The sequence below is a fragment of the Pseudopodoces humilis genome, chromosome 10 (assembly GCF_049639895.1).
Source record: "Pseudopodoces humilis isolate 2021_Gansu_Grassland_sample_001 chromosome 10, ASM4963989v1, whole genome shotgun sequence".
NCBI classification, from domain to species: domain Eukaryota; kingdom Metazoa; phylum Chordata; class Aves; order Passeriformes; family Paridae; genus Pseudopodoces; species Pseudopodoces humilis.
In genome coordinates, this window is record NC_142209.1 from 17,573,884 (window position 1) to 17,601,648 (window position 27,765).

At 42.8% G+C, this 27,765-nt stretch overlaps 1 protein-coding gene across 1 annotated transcript; it reads left to right on the plus strand.

Annotated features, from left to right (window-relative positions):
- The first annotated feature begins 87 nt into the window (after positions 1-87).
- On the plus strand, positions 88-27,645 carry SYDE2 (synapse defective Rho GTPase homolog 2). Its single transcript, XM_005521274.3, has 7 exons — positions 88-252; positions 3,666-4,379; positions 12,838-13,937; positions 16,516-16,642; positions 21,912-22,093; positions 22,949-23,180; positions 25,276-27,645. Exons 1-7 carry the CDS (start codon positions 144-146, stop codon positions 25,776-25,778), a joined length of 2,967 nt encoding a protein of 988 aa, XP_005521331.2. The 5' UTR covers positions 88-143; the 3' UTR covers positions 25,779-27,645.
- The last annotated feature ends 120 nt before the right edge of the window (positions 27,646-27,765 follow it).

Sequence of the window (27,765 nt, forward strand, 5' to 3'; positions counted from 1 at the left end):
GGGGCCGGGCGCGCGCGGCGGCGGCGCCATGGGGCGGCGGGGCCCGGGGCTGCCGGCGGGGCCGCCGCGGCGCTCGGGGGCTGCGCGCTCCCGCTGGCCGGGGGGCAGCGCCCGCTGAGCGCGGCGCGGAGGCAGCGCCAGGCATGGCCGATCCGCTCCGCAGGACGCTCTCCAAGCTGCGGGGCAGAAGGTCCCAGCGAGGCGCGGCGGCGGGCGCCGGGCACCGCCACGGCGGGGTCTGCGCCCCGCAGGGTAAGTGTGCGCCTGGCTCGGCCGCGGGGCTCCCGCTGTCCGCCCGCGGCCGCTTCCACCTGCCGGGCAGCGCCAGGCGGGGGCTCCCGCGGCACCGGGATGCTCCGTGCCCGCTGCCCCGAGCGCCGCGCCGGGGCCGGGAGTGAGCCTGCGTCTTGAATCAGCCCCTCAGCGGCGGCTGCGTGCCATCCGTACCTGCGCTTCTCCTGGGAGCGGGAATTCCTCACGAAAGCCAGAGCTTCTGGGGTTTAGACCAGCGCTGTGTGCGCGTCCCTGCTCGTTGTCTTGTCTCCCACATCTGTTTGTCACTCCTCGGCTGCTGTTTGCCCGCTGGGGTTGGTTGGTTTGTGCGCTTTTTAAAGATGCACTCGAAATCTTACAGATCGATTTTCAGTTTTGTCGTTGTTCCATTTGAATATATAGTAGTTATACTTTTGTTAGGAACCTTAGTGAAGGAGAATGTGTTTATATATCAGCCACAAGAACTGAGAATTGTTTGATCCATATATGGAGAGACTGGATAAAGCTGTTCCCTGCTTCTGTGCGATCTGCGAAGCACGGCTTGGTATCGTGGTGAAGTATTTTCTGTGCCCACGGAGTTGGCGTAGTATCAGTTTTGACTTCAGTTGAGTTGAAACATTGAAGCTTTGATTTCTGAGCATACACGGGTTGTTACTGTGGCTTAACTTGAAATACTGATTTATTGGATTTTTTATCAATAAAGTGAAAGGTGAAGGAAATACCTTTTTTTTTTTTTTCTTGAATACCATATTGAAGCCTTTTGCAAAGGAACTGTTGTCATGTTGGGTGTTTGCGTAGAGACATGGTCTTAACTATATTAAATGTGTACTAAGTATATAATATATATATTAAATATGTATGTGAAAATGCTAATAGTAGGCAGCATTCTTCTGAATGAAACATTGCTCTAGAACAAAAAGTATGTTCCTGACCTGTATGTCTCTCAGAGCTTTGTATTTATTTAAAATTGACTCACTCCTGTAACAGCGAACAACATTGAAAACTTGCTCTGTGATATTGAACCACTGGTTGGGCAGATATTTGCATGTGAAGCAGTTTGTTACTAAAATAAACACAGGCATAAGGGCTTTCAGGATTAGGGCCAAGTTCGAATAAAGGGGAAGCAGTGCTTGCAAATACTGCTAGCAGTTGCAGAACCTGCAGTTGGGAGATGTGTGTGTAAGTGTATCATTTAGACGAGTTTCAGTGAGCGTTTCCAGTCGATGACCCCTGGCAGCGTGTGGCCGATCAGAGTTGGGGTCTTCCTGACTCCTCTGGAAGGTGGCGTGTCCTTGTGAGCAGCCTTGCTGGAGGAGGCTGGAGGCTCGTGCTTATTGTTTTCAACATCCACCCAGGTATCTCAATAATGAGCTACCTGCAACAGCTTTGTGCAGAAACATCAAAGTTTGCTGCTGCTAGCACTGAAGGGCAGCCTGAGGCTGACACCGGATGTGTCACTGGGTGTATGTTTAGGCACATTGTACTGCTTAGGAGTCTGTTGTTTTGGGAACTGTAGGCTGTCCTAACCAGTACGGGAGGACCCATGTTTCTACAGCAAAGCAGGAAGTAGCAGATATTTTTGTTTGTGGAAATACAGCTCTTGGATGCTCCATCTATTTATGGCACCAGAGCGGGGACCATCCTTGGAGTGAAGCAAGGGCTTTGGGATAGTTGTCACTGGCAGGAGGATGTCTATCCAAGAAATCCCTGACCCAGACAGACTTCTTGGAAACACAGGCATAGCCCTATGCCCGTTGCAGATTAGTTTCCTATCCTTTTGGTTAGTTCTCGAAATTGTGGTGTGACAGTGTGTAAGAAAGAGCCATTACAACAGCATGCTTCCATTTCCAGGCTGAGGGTGGGGGAAGGAATGATTGCTGCCAAATCACTGAAACTTTGACAGAGGTCCACATTCATGTTTTCCTCAGATTCTGTTACCTGACTGACTTAAGCCCCAGTACAGCAAAGCACTTCAGTGGAGGTGTGCAAAGGCTTCAAAGAGCATGGTTAATTTTGTTAATTCTTTGAAATAAGTTAATTGTTCAAATCACAAGCAGTGATAATACTGCAGTTTAGCTGAACAAGCAAACTGTACGCTTTTGAAAAATCACCAAATGATGAATCTTTCATCAAATAAAATGGTGGTGTTTCAGATCTTATCAACAATCTCTTCTGTCATTAAAGTACAAACCTAAAAAGAGGGTCAAAGGGAAGGTGTTCCAATGAGTCTCTTTCATGTCTCTACAGCAAAGTTAGCTGGATTTACAGGGCTGTTCCTTGAGTCCTCCAGAGAGGTGTCCATATTTCAACATCCATTATTGGTGGGTAAATAATTCTTTGCTGAGAATAATGTTCAAGCAGTAACAAATAGCTGCTTCCATCTGGAATTTCCAGTTGCAGAGGACTTAATGTGAAAAGAGGTCTGTTTTATGCGAACCCAGTTATCCCTGTTCAGCCTAAATGGCTGAGCAAGCCCAGTTTGGGTTGTCCTACTGTGCAGAGCAGCATGAGGGCTGTCTTACCTGCTCCCTGTTTTTAATTTGGATGTATTTGCAGCTTTTTTTCCAGTCCTAGTGCAGTGGTCGCAGCTCCCTGGCCGACATGTGCTGCAGCCAGGGGAATATGGCACTGCTGCCGAGTGGAGCTTGCATGTGCCCTGACAGGGGCTCAAGTGTGAGTGGCGCTTTCCATGGACAATTAGATGTTTGTCTGTTGCTTCAATGAAACTGTCAAGTTTTTGAGAACAGTCAGTGGAATTTGTTTACTTCTTGCATGAAATTTTTTGTTGTTTAAAAACTTTTTCTTCCTTATCTTTGTGATGGTGTGTTCTGTTGTGTTTTATTGCCCCCAAATCGGGGAATGCTTCTGTCTTAATTGTAGGATAAAGCTGGTAAGGACAGTCCTTTTTGGAGGATTTTGTGCAAGACATACCCTCACCTTTATTTGTATAGAAATCTAGAAATTAATATATGTGGGAGTTTTGTAGCCATTTAAGCAGTACATTGGGACTGTTTCTTCACTGACATAACTAAACCAGAGAAATACTGTGTAGTAACTTTTCAAACCGATTGCACCTGAACTTGGCAGAAAAAAGCAGCCATTTCTGTGGAAGTATGCATGACCTTTCAGCAGAGCTATCTCACTGCCATTTATCTAAATTACATGGTGTTAAAAATACAGCCAAACAAGCCTGGCTCTTTATTAGCTACGTGCACATTCTGCTTTGACAGGCTGAAATCTAATTTTGCGATCGTATCAGGTTATCTTTTGTCCTTTTGGATGAGGTCTGATGCAAGTGTTATACGACAGCAAATGTGTTCATCTGTCAAAATCAAAACAATATTCTAAACATTTGTCTTTCTCTCTCTCTTTGCTTTCCTTTCTGGGAACAGATTTCATAGAAAATGTTTACATAGCTTCGAGAAGCAGGAAGGAGCCCAAGTGCCCCCAGGCCAGCGAGGTGCCCGAGCACAGGCCGCAGGTGAACAGCATAACCGTTTCCAAGAAACGCAGCTGGCTGCAGCAGAGCACCCACCGACGACCTCCTCCTCCTCTGGAAGAAGAAGATGCCTGTAAGGAAGCGCACGGGGCTGTTACCACGGTACCCAAATCTCCCATCCCGCTGCCCGAGCCCGCAGTGCCGTGGGCTCCCTCCATGTCGGCAGTGGGGCGGGAGTGCCCGGCGCGGAGCTGTGCCCTGCCGGGCCCGGCCCCGCTGAGGAGCGCTGCCTTGGACTGCGGTGAGGATGGCGACGCGGATGATGAAGGAGAAATATGGTACAACCCGATCCCTGAAGATGATGAGCCCGACTTGCCCGGCGTCCACCCTTCTGCTGTGAATAGCCTTGCTGCTGTGGGCTCCCCATCAGTTTGGTACAAAGCCCACCCTGGGGGTGACTCTGGGGTGGCCACGAGTCCCCTGGAGGGTCCCACACGTTCCGTGGAGAGCACGGGGAGCAGCTGGACGGCACAGCTCGGTGAGGGGAGTCAGTCGGATGCCGTGCAGCCCGGGGAACACACGCAGCAGCACCGGCAGAAGTTTGCCTGCAAGGCTCCCAGTGTGCCAACAGCAGAGGACAATCCTGCCTTCAAGTGCCCTTCCACAGGTAAGAGTGTTAAGGAACATGAGTGTTTGGACCTTTGCTGTCTTTTAGAGGAATAATAAACCTTTGTTATGTCTCTGTGGTCTCTATCTCCGCCTCTTATGTTATCAAGCAAGTTTTAGGTGGAAATGCATGTCAAGTGCATTGAAATTGACTCGGGTTGTGCGACTGATGCTTGCTAAATGCAGAGGTGCACAGTTGTTTCTCTCTCAGTTTGTTCATGGCATGTCCAGGTGTGGTTGGCCTGTATTCTCTTTGGCCCCCACCTCACTGAAGACAAAAGGGTTTACAAAGTGATCTTGCCTGGTAATGTGAGGACACACTGGATTTCCTTTGTCAGCTGGTGTCTAGCCCTGGCCTTGGATTCCTGCCTCAAAGCTACTTAATGTCTGCAGAAGTTTCTTTAACTTGCTGTCTGGGACTTTTTAATAAAGACTTTTGGGTAGACCATATAAATGCTATTCATCACATCACTTTCTGTAATTACCGTCTTGTTGACTGTCTCAGGCTAATCTAATAGACTGGAGAAGAGTGGTTTTCACTTTCAGAAGCCAGCCTCTTTGTTCTTTGTTATCTTTGGCTGAGTGTTTGATAGTCTCGTTTCCATAATTCCATTAGTGTGTGAATTCAACATCATATTAAGGACTTTTCCCAGTCTGTTGAAAAACCCCAAACAAATATAAAAACACACCAAACAAAAATAAGTAGAAAAACCCCTCCCAACCTTTTCCAAAAAGGTATTACTTTTAATTACTTATGTGCCTCATGTTATCTCGACCTTACCTCTAGTGTCATGTTCAAAGTTAGAAACAGCATAAAGTTCAGGAGACAGGGAATTCCAGGTTCCTTTCTTTGGAGAAAGGCTACACTTTGCACTGACATTTAAGAGCCTGTATTTCTGCCTGGTTCATCAGAAAGGACCTGAAACATTGGTGTGGGAGCCCAAGTGTGCTTCACCTTCTGGAGGGGCTTCTTTTTGGGTCGTCCCCATCCAGCCTCACCATCCTGGCAGCCTCTGGCCCCATGTCCCTGTGTGCTGGGAGCTGCTGTGCCTGGATTCCTGGTGTAGAGATTACTTCTGGGAACAGGGTTTGTTTTCAAAGGCACCAGAGCAACTGCTGTAAACAGCAGAAGAAAAAACTCATGGTCTTCTGGGGGCTCACATTTTGTTCTTTTTGTGGAAATGCTGCAGATACAAGCATATTTGTACTTGCGAAGTGTGTTAAAGTTTTTGGACATTTTTTACAAATACCTCACTTTATAGCTGTTTTAAATTCTTAGACCAGTTTTATTTGCTTGCAAGACAGATGAGATAATACGTTCTTTGGTAGATTTTTGTTGTTGTTGGGGCTCTAGATGCTTTGTGGAAGTCAATAAGTGTGGTTATTTAGGAAGGCCATGTGTGTCCTGCAAACTGCTTGACCTCCATTTAATTGGCTAATCTCTCTATATGTGGGTGACTATTTCTTTTTTTAAAGTAGTTAGTCCCTTTCTGTAAGAAGAAAAGTGTCAAACTTGTTTTCATACTGAAGATGCATTTATTTCTGAAAGCAAAGTTGTCCATTTCAAGAGTTCCCTGAAACTGGGAGAGAAGCTACAAATTCCATCTGATTGTTCATTATGCATTTGGTTAATTAAGGTACTTCAAATGCAGCTCTCCTTCTGCATGTGTTGGGTGGTGATCACACTGAATAGATTAATTGATGATGAAGTGGATCCCTGCTGCTCAGTAATTGGCTTTATTATGGAGAAGTGGCTTAGTTCTTTTTAATCCAGTTAAAGTATCTTATTTTCAGTCAAATTTAAAACGACAGCTCATCCATATAAAATTACTACATGAAGGGCACCATGACCAAGTTGACTTTATTTGTGCTGGGACCTTGTTTGAATTATACAGCTGGTATGAAATGGGTGTTTCTCTTCATAAAAAGCTGGGTACATGAAGCAGGAGCTCCTGTCAAATAAGAAATGAAAGCTTTTGGGAAAAGTCTGCTTACCTTTCTTATGGATATGATTTATATATGTCAATATTGGTTAGCACTGGAGCCTAAATGTTAGACTTTGGGAAGCATAGACAGAAAAAAATGGGGCAATACAAAATCCAACAAAATAAATATATTTGTTCATTTTGTCATTTGCTGTTTTCTTCTTTGGACAATGGAAACAATTTTACCTTTAAAACTAGACATTTTTGCCTTACTTAGATGTCCAGCTTCGTAGAGAGAAAATAGTAATGCCTTTTTTTTTCCTTTTGCTTATTTTATTGAGTCTTTATTAGACAGGAGATTTTTTGTTAAAAGAAAGTGATAGAATTCTGTTTTGTGAGTCTTTCCAAACAGAGCACCAAATAGGTATTTCCTGTAACTGCTAACAGCACAATGGATCATAGTTATAGAGATGCTAATTTGTCCCATAGTCTTAATTTACACTGCTAGCTCCTGGTATTAATCTGGTTATTTTCTGCAGTAAATGCCATTTATGTTAATAGGATTTGTCAGGTAATTCCTTAGTGAATAATTCTAGCCTTGTTGGCTTTAAAAAAAAAACCTGATTAGAAATAAGGCACCCTTATAGCAGAGCTTGGGAAAATAATTCATGTGTTTTCTTTAAAACACATACCCAAGAAGTAGGAGTAAGAAGGTAACTTGGTTCCACGTTAATAATGTAGAAACAGCCCAGCTTGGGCTCTTAGGTCTGTGGGAGAATTTAAATGGAAAGAACCCTGGAGGCAGTTTTTAATTATGTGTCTCCTTGCACAGGCAAAATGGTTATGATTAAAAAATAGAATTATTATTTTTTTTTATTACAAATGCAATATGAGAATTTTTTCTCACTGTAAAATGTTAAAGTAAATTTTCTTTATAACTCTTTAGGACTGAACACTTAATTGTATATTTTTATAGACGTGTGTATCACCTGCAAATTGTTGAAGAAAAATACCCCTTTCTAATGTTGGCTCCTGAGGCAGATTTACACCGTGGAACTCTGAATAGTACCTTCTGAAGAATTTGCAGTATCTTTGCTTTTGGGGAGGATTACTGTTGGTATTAGTGTCCACCTAATGAGTGGAATCATCTCATATCTGAGAAACATCCTGGTAGGACCTGTGCACTGGAGATTGCTAGGATGTGGCTCGTGCTTTTGTACTAAAAATGTACTTGAGTTAGCTGTCTGGGTGGAAAATCCTGGTAAGAATCACTGTAAACAATTTCTTTCCAGTGTTATGGCAGGTGAAGATGGATCCCACATTCCCACTTAACCCTGATCCGTGCCAACTGGAACTTGGCTTAATTCCTATTAAAACTACAGGGCTCTTTCTCCACTTAGACTGTGACCATTATCCTGGTTTCCAAATACATTGTTTGGAGCCAATGCATGCAAATATTTTGCATGCTTACATGTAGCAGGCAAGCTTCCAGCAATATACACAGAGTATACTGGGCAGCAAATGCTGTCTACACTTTTCCTTCCACGTGTTACAAGTATTATTTTTGAAATTTCATGTTTTTTTCCAGATGGAAGATGCTTTGTGGTTTACCTGTTTTTCAAGTGCAAGGAGCTTTGGTTTCATAAGACAGAAGCACATTGATATGAAATACTTGTACGATGTTTGAGATGCCAGAATGATTAGGGATTTGGCAGAAAGGTCCCTCTGCTCCCTCTTTCACCTGCAGAGGTGAAGCCAGTTTTTGGTGGGTTTTGGGGGAGTTTGTGCACATGCTGTTGGAGCTCAAAGGCTTATTTTCATGCGTTCGTTTTGGGGTGACGATGCCTTAGATGCCTGCTGGTGAAAGAAACAACAGGATGTAGCACTGTGGAGTGGAAGCAGTTCAGTCAAACTAGTTACTGCCTTTTTCAGTTTCTGATTTGTCCTGAGTAACTGTTTCTATTCTCTGATGGGGGAAATAGGGGCAAAGCTGCTTTCATACCATGGAAGACACAGTGAGGAGCAGCCTGAACAGACGGTGCTTGGCATCGCCGTGGTGCTCCACGAGTGCCTTGGTGCAGCTCCAGTGTCTGAGCAGAGCTGCCTGTGGTTCATGTGCAGGGTCATTAATGTTTAAAATGTCTGCAACAAACTCAAGCTGGTTTGGAGATACTGAACTCTTTAAATCAGTAAAGTGCTGTTACACATGCTTGCTCATCTCTGCAGTGAAGTACCCCATGGTGGATGCTCCGAGGATCATCATCAGGATGAGGAGCAGGCACTGGTCACTCCCTTCACCTCTCATGCCTGAGCTGTAACACCTCTCATTTTAATGAATGCACTATTTTAAGCAATGTATTTTCTATCTTTTGGTCCTATAAAAGTGATCCCTGGGTTGATGTGTCCATCACAATTTTATTAGTATCAGTATGTATAGTAACCAAAGAAAACAAACTATCTTTACAAAATTCTGAGATTATTTTTTTAACCATTTTAATAATTTCTCCATTCCTTGACTCTGAAGCATGACTCTGAGATAGGGACTACATTGGTCGAAGTAGTAATTTATATAGAGACAAAAAAGATTTTTCTTTACATGTTAAAAGCAGACATTCCTCCATTCATTTAGATAAGTAATTAAGATGTTACATAGAAATAATTGTTTTCTACCACAGTTTTCTTTAAGTGCTTTTTTGTTTTTTAATTTTTTTGTCCAGTTGCTAATGTAGATAGAAGTGATTCTTACCTTACATTTTAATTGAAGTTGCTTCAATTTGATATATCATGAGTTGTTCTCTTAGTGCCATTTACAGTTCTTCTCTGGAGTTTTATATCAGAACAGGTCTAGAACTGTGCCTGCACCTGAGAAACTTAACAGCCTTTGATACTCAGTAGAGCTGATACGCAGTTTGTGTCAATTGAGGATCCAGATCAGTATCTCTTGTGGATTCTACCACAGAAAAACAGTAGCCCTCTTTCACCCATTGGTTGCTACAAGAACAATTTTGAGACATTTGGGCTTTTCTGTTTTGACTTGCTGCTTTTTCACTTTTAATACATTAACTCAGCACTTCCAATAGGTGTGAGAGTGGCTGTTTGATACTTCAGTAGCTTTCTGACCGACTTATTCACCTCAACTTGTTGTCCAAAAATAAATTGCAGGTTTTCTGAGTAACTTTAAAATAACTCAGAAACCCTATCTTAGGCAATGAGGAATGTGACATATATAACAGGGTACTCAAATGTGCCTGTAAAACAGCATGTGTTGCTGGCAGTGGATGTGACAGTGATATATGTGCCCAAACACATATAAACAGCATTGAACAGGGTCAGACAAGCATGTTTACTGTGCTAAATCACTGCACATGTCTGGCAGGGGCTGTGTTGCAAGTGCTTGAGTCTGAGCCCTCTCTTCCCTTGGGGCAGTCTTGTGTAGGGCTAGATCTGCTCTGCTGTGAGGACACTAGTGACTGTCCTGTGGACACCTGGATGGATGGGCTGGGAGAGGGGCCTGGTTTGGAAAGCACTCTGGGCTCTTCATGTCTCTGTGGTCATGGGAAGGCTTTATGCTTTCGCACAGCCACAGTGTTGAGCAAGGAAAAATGTGACTTTATACTCAAGCTGAACCCACAGCTGATGTTACACACAGTTATTTAGGGTGTCAATTCATTTTGACTTGAATTGCATTGTTCTCCAAAAGCTTTTTTTTTTTTTCTGTATTCATACTGCTGAAGTGTCAGAAGGCGCAAGGTAAATATATTAAAGACAGTATAATAGAACAGCCCAGGCTGGAGAGGGCATCAGAGCTCACCCTTCAGTGGAGCAAGAAGCCTAAATGAGACTATTACCTCCCACCCCAGTGCAGTTGCAGCTTTGAAACCTGCAGTGGTGAAGACTCCACCACATCCCTGGTTGGTCCATGTCCTTACAGGGACTGAGTGTTCTCACTGTAAAAGATAAATGTGGCATACACATAAAAATTGTCAGCTGTGTATATAAAACTGAGCATCCCCATGCTGTCCTGGTGTAACAGGTGCTTCTTACATCTTGTCTTCTTCCACCCTCTTCAAGGATGTTTTTAATGTCTAACTGCTGTTTGCAGCACAGTCTTGTCTCTAGGTTGAGAAAAGAGGTGCAGCTCAGTTCCACTGTCACTCTTGTGAGAAAGCTGTGTCCAATGGGTAGGCTGGGAAGTGAAGTGTTACTGGGCTGTGCTACAACTCCTCCTGCAGCTTGGTCAGAGTTGTCATGTACACTCTTTTAAAATTGCGTGCATACCTCAGCACATTGCTGGCTTTAGTGGAACAACATGTGGCTCAGTGCTGATGGGAATACCATCCTGCATAATACTCGACTGTTAAGTTTCCTCCAGCCACATATTTCACTTTAACTGTTTGGTGCTGAACGCAGCACAAGTTGGACACATAAAAGTCATAGTGTTAGATTGACTCTTTGGTTTTAATGAGCTGGGGTGGGGGAAGTTTAATTTGCTGGGCTGCTTTTCCAAGCCTGTGCCAGAGACTTTTGACAGAAAGGGAAGATTAATGTTAGAGGCTGCAGTGTGGCACTGATTGCTGTAGAGCGCTCCACGCCAGCCCACCAGTGGGACCGTGCGGTGATTTGTAGTACAAGGGAGGGCTTTGTCTGCCTTTATCAAACACCACATTTCTAACTAGCTGCTTGCCAGAAAAGCACAGCAGGCATGCTAGAAATAGCCCTTCCCCTGCAAGGGAACTACTTCCATGAGATGCAGGATTAAATTAATTTTCCTCTGTTCCTCTGGAAAACAGATTCTATGCATTATTCTTTGTAATTGAAACTTCCTTTTATAAAAAAGTTGCTCTTTTAAGCAACTGTCTGCAAAAGTTACTTAATCCAAGCTTCTATTGAGACTAGAACTGGCCTTTGTAGGGTTTCTCTTGGAAGGGGGTGGGGGGACCGAAACCACTGCAAATGACTTTGGTCATTTGGAAGACCATATTGCCTGATTTAGCTGTTTAAGCTTGGTGAGGTATAAAAAGTAATTTACAGTCCAATGGTGAAAATTAATTTGAGTGCACAAAGCACTTGTAAGAATCACTTGCTGTGGACTTGAAGTGATTAGTTTAGAATTAAAGTAGTAAGTCCTTGGCAAATCTGAAGGATAAATCTCTATAAAGTATGGTTTACATCTTGTGAAAACAGCACTTCTTTCTTTCTTATATGCTGTAAACAGTCTCCCTTTCTGTGGCTAGCAAAGGGGAATGATGGATGGGTGAAGGTGTTTGAGTCTCTGTGAGCTGCCTGGGCTAGTTGCATCACACAGGGTTGGTGTGCTTAGGGGCTCTGTAGCACCCTAGCCTGCACAGGCAAGGCTACCCAGTCCTGTTGGGGCTGCTAACATTTGAAAAGTGACTCTAAGTGAAGGCAATCATGTAATTTTATTGATATCTATCATTCTGGTCTCAGCTTCCTTCTTGCATGTTCCTTAACTCAGGTAAATTGATGGATTTTCTTACAGTTACTACTGCCTCATGCTGGCAAAAGTGAGAATGGCTTGAGCAAAACTTGGTATTTGCATTCCATTGAGTATTAGAGCATGAGGTGAACCACAGGTTCCTGTCAGTGTGCAGTACTGGCTTATGTCTAATTGCGTTCCTTAATTAGCTGTTCTTTACTGCTGAATTGAGGGAGCATTGGTTTGTTTGTTCTGTTTTGTTTATATTTTGCTCTTTTTAGTATCAGTACTTGCTGTTATTTTTTTTTCATTTTGGTACCTTGAAAGGGGTGTGATTTCCTTTGAGGATGTCACTTGGGAACTGTCTAACTTTAAACTCTCTTGTGTGATGGTAGTGCCAGGAAACATAGAAGGTTGCTGGCAGGCAGTGAAATGAGGCAGTGCAGGATGCAGCTTTTGGAAGGAATAAATCTTATATCCTGCTGCAGAAAGGAGAAGCTGAGAGAAATGAAAGAAAAGGTGTGAGACTGCCTGCATCTACACAGGAGAGATTTAAGGCTCATTGAGGTAACAGAGGGACACACAGGGCCACATTCTTTACTAGAGACAAGTGTCTTTCCTCTAGACGTAAGAAGAGTGGCAGTGTTGATGTGTTGGCTTTGTAGCTAACTGCTCTGTAGGCAAGGGTGCCTTTGCCATATTTCCAGGATTTCATTAAGTCTGATTTCCTTGCACTTGTGCCCCAGGAATGCAGCTGTGTGTGTGCTTGTATGGGAGATGCAGCACAAACAGGGCGAGCTGAATGCAGTGGGTGCGATTGCTCATTTGTTTATATGTAGTTTCTGGCCCTTTCATCTCCATAAAGCAGAACAAATCTGGCTTTTGACAGCGAATTGCCAAATTTGGATGAACGAGTCAGCAGAGCACGGCTTTCTGAACACTTGTGAACATCTGACTGAATGAGTGATGATTGTCTGAATGAATTGTACGTATCAGGTTATGACAAATCAACATGTTTTCCCAAGTTCAAGATGTATTTTTTTCATTGCTGAGAATTGCAGTTTGAAAATGATTATTTCTTCTCTTTTCTTCTAAAGGGTTTGGAGCTGCTCTTGCACGCAAGCCTGACATACCTTCCATGGAGGTTTCTCCTCCAAGTCCCAGTCCCCTGAAAAAAAGTGGATCAATCAACTGGCCTTTCCCTGATAGAATTAAATCTCCCAGGACCGTGAGGAAGCTTTCCATGAAAATGAAAAAGCTGCCAGAACTGAGCAGGAAGCTGAGTGTGAAGGGAACTTCAAGCCATAGTAGTTCAGATAATCCTCCTTCCCTGCTGAAGGGTAGCTGCCGGGATACAAGCCATACAGTGTCTTTGCCTTCTTCTGGAAACTCAACCACAGCTGCCAGCAGGAATGTGATAAGCCGTTACCATCTTGACAGCAGTGTGTCCTCACAACACACCTACAAAAAGAAGAGCTCAAGGAGCTCCAAATCCTTCAACAAAGGTGGTTACCTCAGTGATGGTGACTCTCCTGAACTTATAGCAAAATCAGGTAAACACAGACATGAAGCAAAGTATGGGAAAGGAAAGGAGAGCCTTCCAAGTAACAGTGGTAAACCTGAAATAGATATCGATGCCTTCAGACACTACAACTTTTCTGATCAACCCAAGTGCTCTCAGTACATCTCTGGACTCATGAGCATTCACTTTTATGGTGCTGAAGACTTAAAACCACCACGAATAGACTCAAAAGATGTCTTTTGTGCAATACAGGTTGACTCAGTAAACAAAGCAAGAACTGCCCTGCTCACATGTAGGACAACATTTCTTGACATGGACCACACATTCAACATAGAAATCGAAAACGCTCAGCACTTAAAGCTGGTGGTGTTCAGCTGGGAACCCACCCCACGGAAAAACCGAGTGTGTTGTCATGGAACTGTGGCTCTTCCCACTCTCTTTCGGGTCACCAAAACACATCAGCTGGCTGTCAAACTGGAGCCCAGGGGGCTTATTTATGTCAAGCTGTCACTCATGGAGCAGTGGGAGAACTCTCTCGATGGCCTTGATGCAGACCGTGAGCCTGTGATGTTTGGGGTAGATGCTCGAAAAGTTGTAGAGAAGGAAAATGCAGGCTTGATGGTGCCACTTTTGTTGCAGAAATGCATTCTGGAGATTGAAAAGAGAGGCTGTCAGGTACTGTGCATATTTTAATATCTTCTGTCAATATTTCTGTGTTGAGATAGCTGTTGTTGCAGTGTAAATAGTGAATGGAAATGGGGGAAATTAAAAGTGTCTTTACAAGTCAGTTTTTTTTCCCTTGCTGCTTGTGTGTGGTAAACACTGGCCATTGTAATGTGGGAAGAATAACAGGGCTGTGTGCAGTCAGTGCTTCCAGCTTGGCCTTTTTAGAGGAGAAGTACGCTTGCTTACAGGAGCTGCTCCCAGCAGAGCTTTAGGAGTGGGGACAGTGAAACAAACCTGCAGCCCTCAGTGTGTAGAGTCACCCTCAGAAAGCAGAGATAAGTTAAGAGCTGGAGAATGCTTGACCCCTGAGACACGGACCAGTCTGTAGGGATACACACCTGTGTGCAAAAATTGTATGGTTCACTGTTTGCTCCAACCCAAAGCTGAGCACTGTGTGCAGTGACACCGTGAGCCCATCTTTTGGCACAGTCTGAAGCCAGTGTGCCCAAGACCCATCTCTGTCATCACTTTGTGCACAGCATTAGGATGAGGATGAGTCCCTGAGGGGCTTTCTTTCCCCATACCACTGCTCCTTGTCTTTCTTCAGGTTGTTCTCGAAATTGGGACTGCTGCAAAGCAGAAGTGCCCAGTGTCTTTTTTTCTTTTCATCCTATTATTGGTTGATGTAATCTAATGAACAAAAATATGTATGAGAAATGAGGTATGGAAACAAATCACTGGTTACGGATGCTAGACAAGAGGTCTATTAGGAAGGACTATGCACAGTGCTAAGCTCAGATGTTCCCCTTGGCAATTAATTTGAAACTGATGGGAGGACTCTTGCCTGCTATTCCACAGCATATGTGAGCTCTCCTTGTCTTTTGCACCTGTTCTCACTCAGGTGAAATTGAGAAGTAGTGACACCTACCACTGTTACTATTTTAAATTGCTGGAAGGTTGGATATGCTTCCAGGTGTGATGAGATTAACTCTGCTGTTTATAACCCAAGTCATGAACTATAGATGGAAATGGAACTTCTATGTGGCTCTTTTGCCAAAAGTCTTTGCTGGTATTAACTGTGTGATTTTTCTTGTGGATACTTCTCCTAACATCCAAATAACTGGAAAAGAGAAGTTTTATTCTTTCCAGTATATGTGTTCTATGGTTTCAGCATTTTATTATGGGCTTACTAGCACCTAGTCATGCAAATGATATTGGGTAATCAAGGCAACACTGGTAATGAAGCAATTGGGATTTGAGTCATCTGAATGTACCTGATGCTTTTGAGTATGAAATCTATTTCTATATTTGCACAGAGAGAACCAAAACTGCAAAATATACTGTTAACTTCTTCTTTCAGCCACATGCTTGTCTGACTTTAAAAGTTTAGAAGAAATTGTCTTGGGCCTATACTAGATCATATTCAGTCTTTAGAAAGGGGGAGTACAAATTCCATTGGGTAACTTTCTGTTTATTTAAACAGGAATTAATATACGACCAGAAAAATAGTTTTGCTTGCATACCAGCATTCTCATGGTCTTAAGACAGTACAGGTGGGGTTGTTTGGTTTTGGATAATTTTTTGTTTTGAGTCCATGGCAGTTCTGAATTAATCTTTTACTGCTCAGTACAGCTGCCTATAATGCTAATTAAAATAAAATGAGTATTTCTAAGATGTAGTTTTGTAAGATTATTGGTGTGCTTTGTATAAATGGTGTTGATGAGAATGAGAAATATGATAAAATGGAAAATTTCAATACATGAAAGCACATGATTTAACTGGTAATTCATTTCAAGAGTGGTTTGGGTTTCACTCCTATTACTTTTAATTATGTTAAATAATACGTGTTTTGCAGAAAACTTTCAATATAATTTGAAACACATGAAAATCAACATCTTGTCAACTTTAAAACAACACGTTAGAGGTGTAATAATGGAGTAGTCATAATTTTCTTGAAACTCTGATCGAGGGTATAAAAATAAATTTTATTTTTTTTTACCACATAATGTAATACTGTAGGAAAATGTTTTCATTTATTATGGGTTTGTATTGGTTTATTAATTGATTTGTAACTTTCCTCATTTTTAGTATGGAGTCAGTTGTATGACTTTTTCTTCTGCTAATGATTAATAACTATATTTGTAGTGAAATTTTGTTCACATAAAGCTCTAAACTCTTCTCACTTCTTTCTGCTGAAATTCAAATTCTATTTTATATAATTAAACAGTTATGCCAGGAAAAGTAATGATGGTCTGAGTAAGTAGGGTGAGAAGCAAATATATGTTTAATCTGTATTTCTCTCCTGATGCTGCATAAAAACAAACCACGAAGCAACTCCAGTTTAGAGCTTGTGTTCTGTCGGTAAAGCCCTGCTCAGCACATTGGCTGAGGGAACAGGAGCATCCCTCAGTGATGCCCGCTGTGAGGTGTCCGACGCTGCATGTGGTGATGGTCGGCTCCCTTTGGCTGTCCCGAGCTGCGTTCCAGGCAGCTGCTGCTGCGCTCTCTGGGTGACACAGCAGCAGGGATGTCCCTGGGCAGGCTGGTGGCTGATGTGGGGCCATTGTTTGTGTGTTTGTGCTTGCAGGTGGTGGGTCTGTACCGGCTCTGTGGCTCGGCAGCGGTGAAGAAAGAGCTTCGGGAGGCGTTTGAGAGAGACAGCAAGGCTGTTACTCTCTGTGAGAGCCAGTACCCAGATATTAATGTCATAACAGGTAACACATTTACTTGCTTTTCTTCCAACAGAGCTGTGCCATGTTCCTCATGTACCTTTAAAAGGGTGAAATTGTGCTTTGAACTCTGTTGTAATTTTAAGAAGCTTTTAGCTGCTGCTGAAAGCTGGCTGGGAATGAGTGCAGTTGCTGTGGGGATATGTAAGTATGGATGAAGCAGCAGTGGTTTTTAGCAAGGGGAGAACATTGGAAGGACCTGCTTTCAATAACTGCTCCACCAGGTACAGAGGGAAGTGGGAATCTGAAAGGATCTGGAGTCTTGGAGCTGGTTAAACCTCTGCCATTGGTTTGTATTGGAGCAGATCTGGGAAAGCTTGGTTGTGATCAGGCACCTCTGCTGTGCTGGTGGCTCCACACCGTGTAACCCAGGGCTGTCTTGGATCAACTGTTGTTCTCACCTTTATGTTGGAGATAGCAGGAATTATGGAAACAGATTTCCTGCTGCATTGTGCAGGCTAGTTAGAGCTGCAGGAAAGTGCCTTCATTTGATCACTGCTTTTTTAAAAACCTTGCTAAGCTTTCTCCTGCTCCCTGAGGTGGCCCTTTACTTGTTGTCACAGAGCAAGCTCCAGGCATGGGTAAGAAGGTTCTGGGAAGCCTGTGTCAGCTCCTTACATGGCTCTCTTCACAGGAGTTGTGCTGCAGAACTGAAGTCAGTTGGTGAGGTTTTTCTGGTTTGCTAAAAAGTGGAACAGTTTTATAACTATTGATACTTGTTATGTAAGCTAAAGTTTATCTAATTTCAGGCATCACTGAGTAAGTCAGTTGCTCTGAGAAATTAGTCAGAAGCGTTCACTTCCTGTATGTCAAGGGATGGAAAATGTAACAGTAATTGGGGTAAAAAATTTCAATGCCAAAACCTTTTCTGTAATACCCAACATCCAGCTGTATAGGAGAGTTATACGCTGTTTGGTGGTTTATTTCATTTCAGTGTACTGGGAATTCATTTTGTTCATTACATTTTACAATTATACATGTTATCAGAAGATACTACTCGATGACATTTACTGAGTTACATAAACCTCTTGGTTCAGAGTGTACAGCCACTCAGTTTGCCTTGGCTGATTTTGCTGTGGATGTTTGCTGTTGATGTTGTTCACAAGCACCAGCATTCTCAGCATGAGAAACTTGTATTTATAGAATTATAGAATTGTTTAGGTTGAAAAGACCTTTAAGATCATGAAGTCCAGCCATTAACCCACCAGTGTTTCACTCTGATGTTGTACAGCTTTTATAAACGAGGTGTGTATGGTAAAGGTTAAAAGTATAAATTATCTTTTAAACTGAGTGTTTTTCTTGTCTTTACAAATAAATTCGTGGGAAAAAGTGGTGAGCACTTCCAGGATCAGATTGTTCCATAAAATTACTGAAGTCCTATTTTCTCAATTTTTTGTCATCAACTTATAGTAAAACCCTTCTGTTGCTTTCTGCCAGCAGCAAAAGCTGTCTGACACTGACTTGTAAGAAGAAAAATGGCAAAGTGCAGTTAACATTGGTTAATGTAAACTTTGGGGTGCTGAAACTTCGGTGTTACTTTTTAAAATTTTAGATATTAAAAGTGGCATTACACTTCCATGCTACAAGTAGTCATTAAAATAAAACAGTATTTGTAGAAATGGTTCAGGGTTATCATGTGGAAAGGGTGTAGGAATTTGATACTTAAGTGTATACAACAGAACCTGGAACATTTCCTAAGCATTTTGATTTTCCTGAGTATATTGTACACTCAGAACCAACCAGAACTGGCTGAAGCCAAAGTCTGAACTGCAGGAGAGCTCAGTGCTACTGCAAAGCTCTGGAAGGGCAGTAACACAGTCTGACTGATCTTTCCCTCCTGAGTTTGTTCTGTGCTGGTAGAATGGAAAAACTGAAGTACGCTTTTCCATACACATTCCTGCAAGCCTTGCTGCTGGTGGTGATCTTTTGGTGACCATACAGGTGTGGCTTGGTGGTGGTACTACTGGGAGATACTACTTTGCATCCAGGGTTTGCATTGCAAGAGTGAAAAGACTACAGCTTTGTTTTCTGCCTTACAGGAAGTCTACTGGGTGTCCTTTAGTTTGTGTTCCATTGCAAGAGTTTACTTACATGCTGCTTTCCTTACAAGGGAAAAAGAGTTTTAAGGAATTACATTAGAAAAGCAGATTATTTCCCCTGGTAGCCCTGCAGCTGGGCTGTGCAAGTGCCTGCACTGCCTGTGTCAGTGTTGTGCTGCAGGGGCTCTGGGGGCTGGGGGAGCAGGGAGGGAAGGGGTGTTGGCATCCCTAGCTTCCACTGACCACAATGCAGCCACTCTAATTATTGGAAACAGCCTGCTGTGGATTGGTGGGGTAACCTACAGCTTTTGTGGACAACTGAGTTAGCCACTGTGTTTGGTGCTAGGAGTAAAAGAGCCCACAAAATTTACTGCGTGTGCTTAGGGAGTTGGGTTGAGAGGGAATGTTTCCCCTGATTACTTAATGCTGAGGCTGGCGCACATGATTCATTCTTCTATCAGCCGAAACATGTGTTCCACAGAATATGAATCCTCAGCATCAATCTTGGCTGATTTGAGGAGAAGTGTTGCCTTATGTCCTTTTTGAAATTTGAGTAGCGCTCCTTTCCAAAAAGATGAAAAATACTATTTTTTTTGACAGGTCTCCAAAGACTAAAGCATGAACATTTAATGATTAAATGTTGACTGAGAAATACTCTTGGGATTGGCACGGGCTTACACACAATGAAGTGGGCTCATGGATCAAACTGAGGTGTGCAGCTCATGGAACTGACCTGTAGCCATGTTGTTGCATCGTGTCTGTTGGCATCCACGTGAATTCATATCTCTGCTTAAAGCTTGCAACACTCTTAAAGCTTGCAACAGACTCTTCAGTGGGTCTGAAAAACGAGGAATTAGTGAAGTGGATGGCAATTTCTGCTCTGTCTAAATTTGTTGTGTGTGGCTGTGTCAAGAGGAATGTGTCAAGTGGGCTAGCAGCAGCAGGAAGCGTAGATTCATGGAAAAAAAATAACAGCAGCCTCTTAGAGGGCTAATTTAGCTGAGTGAATAGCAAGAGGATTTAGAAAGGTCAAGGGGCATTCATGGCTCCCAAACTATCCTGTTATCCAGAGCTGAACAGGAGAAAGTTCTTTGGCAGGTGATAGTCCTATGATTATGGATGCTATTGTAGGAATTCCTGCTAAATAATTATTAATAGACATTTGTGAGTGTTTAGTATAAGCTAATTTGGTTAGAACATACCATTTCCTACTGTAAGCTAATTTTGATTTCAGCCCTTGCCTCCAAAGAAAGCACAACTGAAACAGAGCTCTTGATAGAAGTCAGCATCTCTTGCTAATGTTTTGCTTAGGAAAAAAGGAAAATATCCCAGACCATGTTGTACAGCACTAGCATGTGCCACATTTGTTTCGTAAGTATTTTAACTAGCTAATCCACATAGGGAACGTGAGTCTCTAAATTAAGGGAAGAAAAACTATTTTGTGGGAAGGGAGGAATATGAGTAAGTTACTAAACAAAAACTAGCCACTTTAGTGGAGAAGTACCAAAAGTGCATATTCTTTTTAAAGCAAACAAAAAATCCCACCAAACCACCAGAGGAAATATTTTTTCATGAAAAAATGGTTGTTTGCATATTTTGTGTTCCTGAGGGGATGTTCCCATTTTAAGCACAGAGTGAGCTCCTGGAGGCCGAGTGGTGTCTGCAGAGAAGGTTTGGCCTGCCTGCCCCATGCCTGTGCTGCAGCAGGAGGGGATTTGGCAGCTCAGGATCTGGGCACTGCTGCTTCATGTAGTGCTGCTCCTGCAGCACAGCTCCGGGAGCTGCACTGCTGCAAGTCCAGGATTCCTTTTTAAATGAAAATACTTATACAGGTAGAAGACAACTCTCACGTGCATTCTGCATGTGAAGGGCAAAATGTTAACTTCTGTTCCCTGTACGTTTTTAGAAACTACCTTGTAACAAAGCCCACCCTGTGCAGTTCGTTTTACAACTTGGCTACACAGACTTGAGTTACTGAAAACTGTTGCTTTGTTAAATAGCTTAGTGTGATGGTAATTGCTGTGATGTGAGATTGTGTGAGGTTGTGAAGAGTGCTTGCTGAAAAAAATTTTCTGCTTCTCCAACTTTACCTCTTTGGAGGACAGGCTGCTTTGTTAACTGCAGTACCTGCTTTTAAACAGTTTCTTTCATTCCAGCAGTTCTTTCTAACAAAGTATTTAATGCAGTTGAAATCTAGCTAAAATTAGTAAATATTTGTGGCACAGAAAGCAATTTTTTAAGGAAAATGAAAACTGCTGGGAAGCAGGCTTGTTTCCTTCGGTTTTTTTTTGATTGTGTTGGATATTGCTCCTGGATAGCATCCTGCTATGTCCTTTCAAGAGGCTGCTGTTAGAAGCCTTGATATTTTGTTTCTTTTTCATTATTATTCTTCCAGTCACTGAAACCTCTCAAAATGAGGTATCAGCCAGGTTCCAGAGCCAGCTTACAAGAATGCAAAGGCTCAGTTCCCCTTTGGAAAGAGCAGGCATTAATGAGGCATTAATGTTGCAATCCCGGGGAGCAGCCTCTCCCCCAGCACACCTCCAGCCTCAGAAACAGTGCAGTATTTCTCTGCAACAGGGAGGACTCAGTGCCTGGGCATATATTTTAGGCAGTGTCTCCTGTGGGCGTGAATCACATCTGTCACAGCAGGACTGTGTGGTGTGTGGGGCTGCAGGGTACCCAGGGCCAGCAGGGAGTTGGTGGCTCTCTCTCTCATGAGGACATGTTTGGTTTGTGCTTGGCTGGGTGTGAAGACACCATGTGCTTTGCTGTATGGGCACTGGGATGTTTGCTCATAATTTTATAGCTGGAAATAAACAGAACAGAAAAAACTAGCTGATAGACTTATGTAAAAGAGGAAGGGTCATCAAGCTGGACCTTGGTGTTTGTAGGAGCTCCTTTCCTTGGATGGGAGGTGGACTGAGCCCTTTCCTTGCCTCCCCTCACCCTGAATGAGAGAAGCTGGGAGAGATGTTCTCCTGGTGCCCAGTGTCCCCACTCCTGCACATGCAACAGCCACTGTGTTCCAGCCCCTCTTTGCTGTGCCCTTTTGGTGTTGACCTCCCATCCCTCACTCCTGGGTGCAAGGTTTGTCACTGACACAGAGGATTTTCTTGTGGGATGGGTGAAGTTGATGTGCTTTAATCAAGTTCCCAAAAATTGCTGCAAAGTGAATCTGCAGCTTGTTAAAGGCAGCTGTTGTGTCTCATTAGGTGTCCTAAAGGATTATCTGCGAGAGCTGCCTTCTCCCCTAATAACCAAGCAGCTCTATGAAGCAGTATTGGATGCCATGGTGAAAAATCCCTTGAAAATGACAGCAAATGGTTGTGAGAATGACCCAAGTGATTCTGAGCACACAGCAGCCCTTCTGGATTGCCTGCCAGATGTTGAGAAGGTGAGTAGTGTAAACACATTCAAGTAAATCACGAGCTTCAGAAACTAAAGGAACATTTTCACACTGGATATAAAATGTCTCAGAACTGTTTATCAGATCAGGTGGTTCACTTGGATTTGTGATGCTCCATATACTTGAAAGTAATTCCATTCTGCAGTGAATTAGAAGGTCTGCATTGCTGCATTTGCTCTAGTTTTCATTTTATATTGTTTCTTTAAAATGAGTGAAAGGCTGTGATCTTTACTTTTACATGATTAGATAAATGATTATTCCTGTGTGTTGTCCTGCCCCATTCTGCAGAGCCCTCTGACCTGTATGTTGTAATTACCTGGGCAGATCCATTCCTCAGTATGTGCAATAAAGCCTTTGCTTCCCCTGCTGTGCAGTGTAAGAGGGCTGTGCACTCTTACCTGCCAAATTCTTGTGTAGCAAGCCACAGCCCCTTCTGGGGGGAGGGAGCAAGGGGCCTGCATGCTATCTGGAATTACCTGGAAGCTTGTTCAGATGCTGACAGCATTTTTCTTTTTTTTGATTTGTTTTCTAATGTACCTGGATCATCTGTGCTGCTTCTGCAGCCTCCACTCCCTTTCTGATGTACCCTTTTTACTGTGAGAAAACTCATCCGTGTGAAACTGAGCTCAGATAAGAAACAAGCTGAGCTTTACCAGAAAGTCTGTCTTAATTGGTCTGCTCTGTCCTAGTCAAATACAGCTTTTCTAATTCAGCACTTGGATGTTCTGTTGATTGGTGTTGGCAGTAAAACCAGGGCTGTCAGCCTTGATCTTTTCCCTGTAGAGCCATGACCAGCACTGTTGTCTAGTATTTGGTTTCGTGAGCAGTATTTTGTTTCTTTAGGCTACCCTGAAGATGCTGTTGGATCACCTGAAACTGGTGGCTTCTTACCACGAAGTAAATAAGATGACGTGCCAGAATTTAGCTGTGTGTTTTGGCCCTGTGTTACTGAGCCAGAGGCAGGAGACCACCAACCATAACAACAGAGTCTTCACAGACTCAGAAGAGCTTGCTAGTGCCCTGGACTTCAAAAAGCACATAGAGGTTCTTCACTACTTACTTCAGTTGTGGCCAGGTACTTTCATGAATCTGATCAAGGAAAAAAGTCAAACCATTGCTGTGTGTTTGCACTGTGTGACACTGTACATCAATTCACAGGATGATTGAGTGGCATCAGAATTCTTAAAATGGGAGATACTGTGGCATCACCTATTAATCTAAAGAAATTATGACGGTTTCTATTTGGGCACTTCACTAAATGGGAAGTTTGTTGGTTTAATTGCTTTCTTACCAGATGGCAGTTTGAGTATAATGTAAGAAATAGTGAAGACTTTATGTGAATAAAGACACTAGAAATTACAAACCCAGTGACATTAAAGTTTCCACATCTGAATTAGAGAGGTTGGAGATTTTTTTCCTTCTCTCCAGCTTTGTCCTGATGGGGTTAATTTATTTCTGCCTTTGTAATTTGGCAGAGTTGAAGATATTCTTAGAGTAAGAGCTCTGCAACTTCTACTTGTTTTTGCAGAGCTTTGCATCAGGAAAAATGTTGCTGTTCCACGGTGGGTTTGAGGTGACTGAAGATGCTGCTGCTTGCTTGTCGGCTGCAGGTGGACAGCTCCAAAGCTGCTGATCACCAAAAATGAAAAGAAGCTTTCAGTCAGATGAGTGGGTCTGTGCAGGAGAGATAGGGCACGTAGGTGGAGGAAGAAGGAGACCAAGAGCTGTTAGGACAGCAAATACTGGGCAGAAACTAATCTTGAAACCCTGAGGATGAATTATGGCATGGCTGCTGTAGACTACAAAACCAATGGATGTAGCTCTGCTCATAGGAGTGTGTGTCTGAGAGGGTAGGAGTAGGGTAAGTAGTAGAGTTTTCCTTCACTTAGAAGAAAAAGCAGAGTCCTATCCCTTGGCTTGCAAGAGCTGTGCAGGATGTTGTGGAAGAAGGGAGGTAAAACACAAATGCGGAGACTTGAGTAGGTGAACACCACACAAGTTACACTGTGTGTAAACGGCACACTTGGGCTGAATGGAAGGATCACAGTCTGGTCCCTTATATTTAATCTTCTGTAGTTTGAGACAGCTTGATAACCAACATGTTGTGCAATACTTCGATTTCCGTATATTTCCAACCGAAAACAAATAGTCCTTGTTTGGTTAGACCGTGTAACACTGGCAAGTTATTGTTAACCCATGGCCCTTCATCTTAGTGGAGCATAGTCTAAACAGAAGGGTTTTTGTTATAGAAGGAGGCGGGGGAAAGCAGTGAGAGTTATTGCATGTTACTGTGCAAGACATAAAATAAAGTCCCCTGGAGAGACCTGTAATGTGGATCCAGAAGGAGAAGGATTTGGCACATTTCAGGACTGAATCTTTGTGTTTGTGTGCGGGGAGTCTAACAAGGGGAGGGTCAGATGGTGAACTGCATGGGTTTGTGTGCACTGCCTTTTCAGTGGTGAATGGGAATAGGAAGTCTCTGCTGCTCATTACAAGAAGCAATGGTCTGTATAAAACCAGATGTTTGCCTTAGGCAGTGGGTAAAGCGGGAGGAGCCTGTTAGTAACTTGTGCTGTGCAGTCGTGAGCTCAGGTAACTCTGCCAGCAAAGCCATGTGAGTGTGCATCTGCTTGTGGCTCCACAGCAGGATGACTGCAAGTGAGCTTCTGTAACAGCACAGAACCTTAGGGCAGAGGAGAAGCACGAGAGCACAGCTCTGTGTGCTGTCAGCTTCTCTGGGTTTTTCTCAGTGGTGGTATTTTTGTTGTGTTTTAACCTCTTTGCTGTGCCTGCTTTCTGTTACTCCTTAGCCTGGATGAAGTGTGTGAACTGAGCTATTTGCTTTTCTTTGACCCAGAGCTGGATGGTGATTAGCTTGTACAACGAATTTAATTTGTGTTCAGGGAGTTTCTACTTTTAGAAAGGCTTCTCTGCTGCAATTTGAATCTGGCATGAATATTCAAAATTGAGATTTTTACAGTAAAAACAGTAGTTTTTCCTAATCATTTTATATCAAACAATAGCAAAAAATGTGCAATATGTTGACTGTAAGATTGCATGTGTTTGTGCATGCTCTTAGTGGGATATGGATGGAGACAATGAGCATCTGCCATGGACTTTTTTGTTGCAGCATGGATTGAGTTCTGACTGGTTTAACTTCTCTCTTCTAGTTCATCACTCACCTGCCAAAGAAGCATCACATCTGAATGCATTTACTGAGCACTCATCCTCCCTGAATTACCTGAGACCCAAGAGGCAGAGACCTCAGATGCTGAATCTGAGCGGCACCGAGGTGTCGGGGCTGCTCAGACCAAGGCCGGCAGGTCTAGACAGCCCATCGAGCAACCGCTACGCTGGGGACTGGAGCAGCTGTGGGGAGAACTACTTCTTAAACCCCAGGGACTGCCTGGGTGAGGCAGACTATGATGATGTCCCTTCAGAGGACACAGAGAGTGGAGATGACAGCAGCAAAGCCGAGGAGCTGGACGCTCCTGCGAGACGCCCTGAGCCCAGCCCCGGGGAGCACCCCTTTGGGAGCTACCTGACAGTGCAAGCTATAGACTCTGCAGTGGATCACAGGACACACCTCAAGGACCTGCAGGAAAGTATTGATACTCTCATAGGAAACCTGGAAAGGGAACTCAATAAAAACAAACTAAATATGAGTTATTAAATCCTGTCCTGCGTAACATCTCCTTGTGCCTCCATGGCCCTTGTTGGGCTTCCCTAGCTGTGTGAGGAGTGACGGTGCCCCTGAACACCTTGTGGTAAGGCCACGGCCCACCTTGTGTTAGCACATTTTAAGCCATTCCGTAATGTTTCTGCCTTTCTGTCTGAAGGCATTGTCTTGATTTGTGTTGGAGACAAGCTTAGACTGTGATGTGATTCCACGTAGTGGCATTTCTCCCTAAAAACACTATGCACTTAGGTGGCCTGGGCAGTACCTGATAGAAGACAAAGCAACATCTCTGCTGTCAGTGGCGGCAGAATTCCTCATTCCTGGCTCCAGTACAGATGTTCCTCTCAGAAGAGGATGAACGCTGCTCGGCCTGACTTTTGCAGCAGGGACTTGAGATGGACCTGTTTTACTATATATGCAATGGCTGCTATGAAAAATGCTTTATATAATATTTATATATAAAGTTTTAATTGTACAAATATTAACATATTACTGTATTAACACTTTTCGGTAATTATTTAAACAAGCAAAAATAAATATTTTTCTAACCTTGTTTGTACATATATATGTATAAATGTGCATGTGTCTGTAGCCATCTTTGAAAAGGAAAGGTCTCAGAATTATGAAATGTTCCCATTTCTAGGAAGACATGTTCAGTGATGCCAGGACAAGGTTACCCTTTGGGTAACACAGCATTTGATTTATGCACAGAAACATGGCCAGAGAGAAGGTAGGGTGAATGATTAATGGAAATGACCTTGTGTATTGCAGGAACAGCTGTTTGCAGGTGTTCACTATTAACTCTCACACACACACCACCCTTTCTCTGTTTGTTTGGGTTTTTTTCCTTACTGCATTGTTTGTTTCTTGCTCCATGTTGGTTTTTTTTTCACATATAAAGAAGGTCTGGACGGTATTTACTTTTCAAAAAATATTTTTTGTTTTTCATTTATAACCTGTTACTTTATTCTCGATGTTTTGGTACGTATTTTTCCTTTCCAGAGTTTCATGTATTATTGTTGTGGTACCCTTGGCTGCTGCTGGTAGTTAGATACATTTGAGCCCTGTAGAGGGTTGTGGCTCTGGAGATGCAAGTTGAGCACAAAGCCAGTTACTTTTTTTTTTTTTTTTTAATTACTCTCCCAAAAATGGACACTAGAGTTGTGACATGAGGTTGGGTGGGTGGAGTGATATTACTCCTGGGGAGTTTGGGTGGGATTGCACTTCACTGTGACCTTATTAGATTGAGCTATCACCATCTGCTCAGAGCCTCTTTTATCTCTAGTCATTTATGGTGAGCCACTAACACTAAACATTTCATGTTCAGGGAACACATTCTTGATTCAGTTAAAAGTAGTTACCAAATTGTCCTTCTAACCAAAAGGATGTACAGAGTCATTCCTTATCCTCTACAGGTCACTTGCACACCCCCAAGGAAGGGGGGATTTGGGCAGGTGAGAAAGTTTTGGTGTTTTGAGAGGTCAGTTGCTGGCAGGGTAGAAATTAATTTTACATCTTTATGGTACTATTTTTGACATCCCACCATGGCTTTCCATTCATCCTGTGGGTAAGTGCATTTCTGCTAACCTGTGCTTCCTTATAGGGCTTAATTGAAGAGTTATTTATTGACAGTAGCAAGGAATTAGTAATTATGTAATTATGGCAAACTTCACCCCTCTTTTCTAAGGAATTATTTTAGCATGGTTCCAATGGTTTATTCAATCTCATTAATTTATTTTTATAAGTGTTAAGAGATGCAAAACAATTATTGCAATATAATGATATGAATGAAAATGTAAATTTAACCTGAAGCATTTATCAATAAATCAATGTATTTTTTTAAACTTTTATACCTACAGAATGTGCATACTTTTTAAACTATAAATTTAAATTCTAAATAAAATTTGAATTAAGAACAAAATCTGTCTGTGCCTAGCTTGTGATTATTTAAACCAATCTAAGCTGTTGTCATCCATTTGCA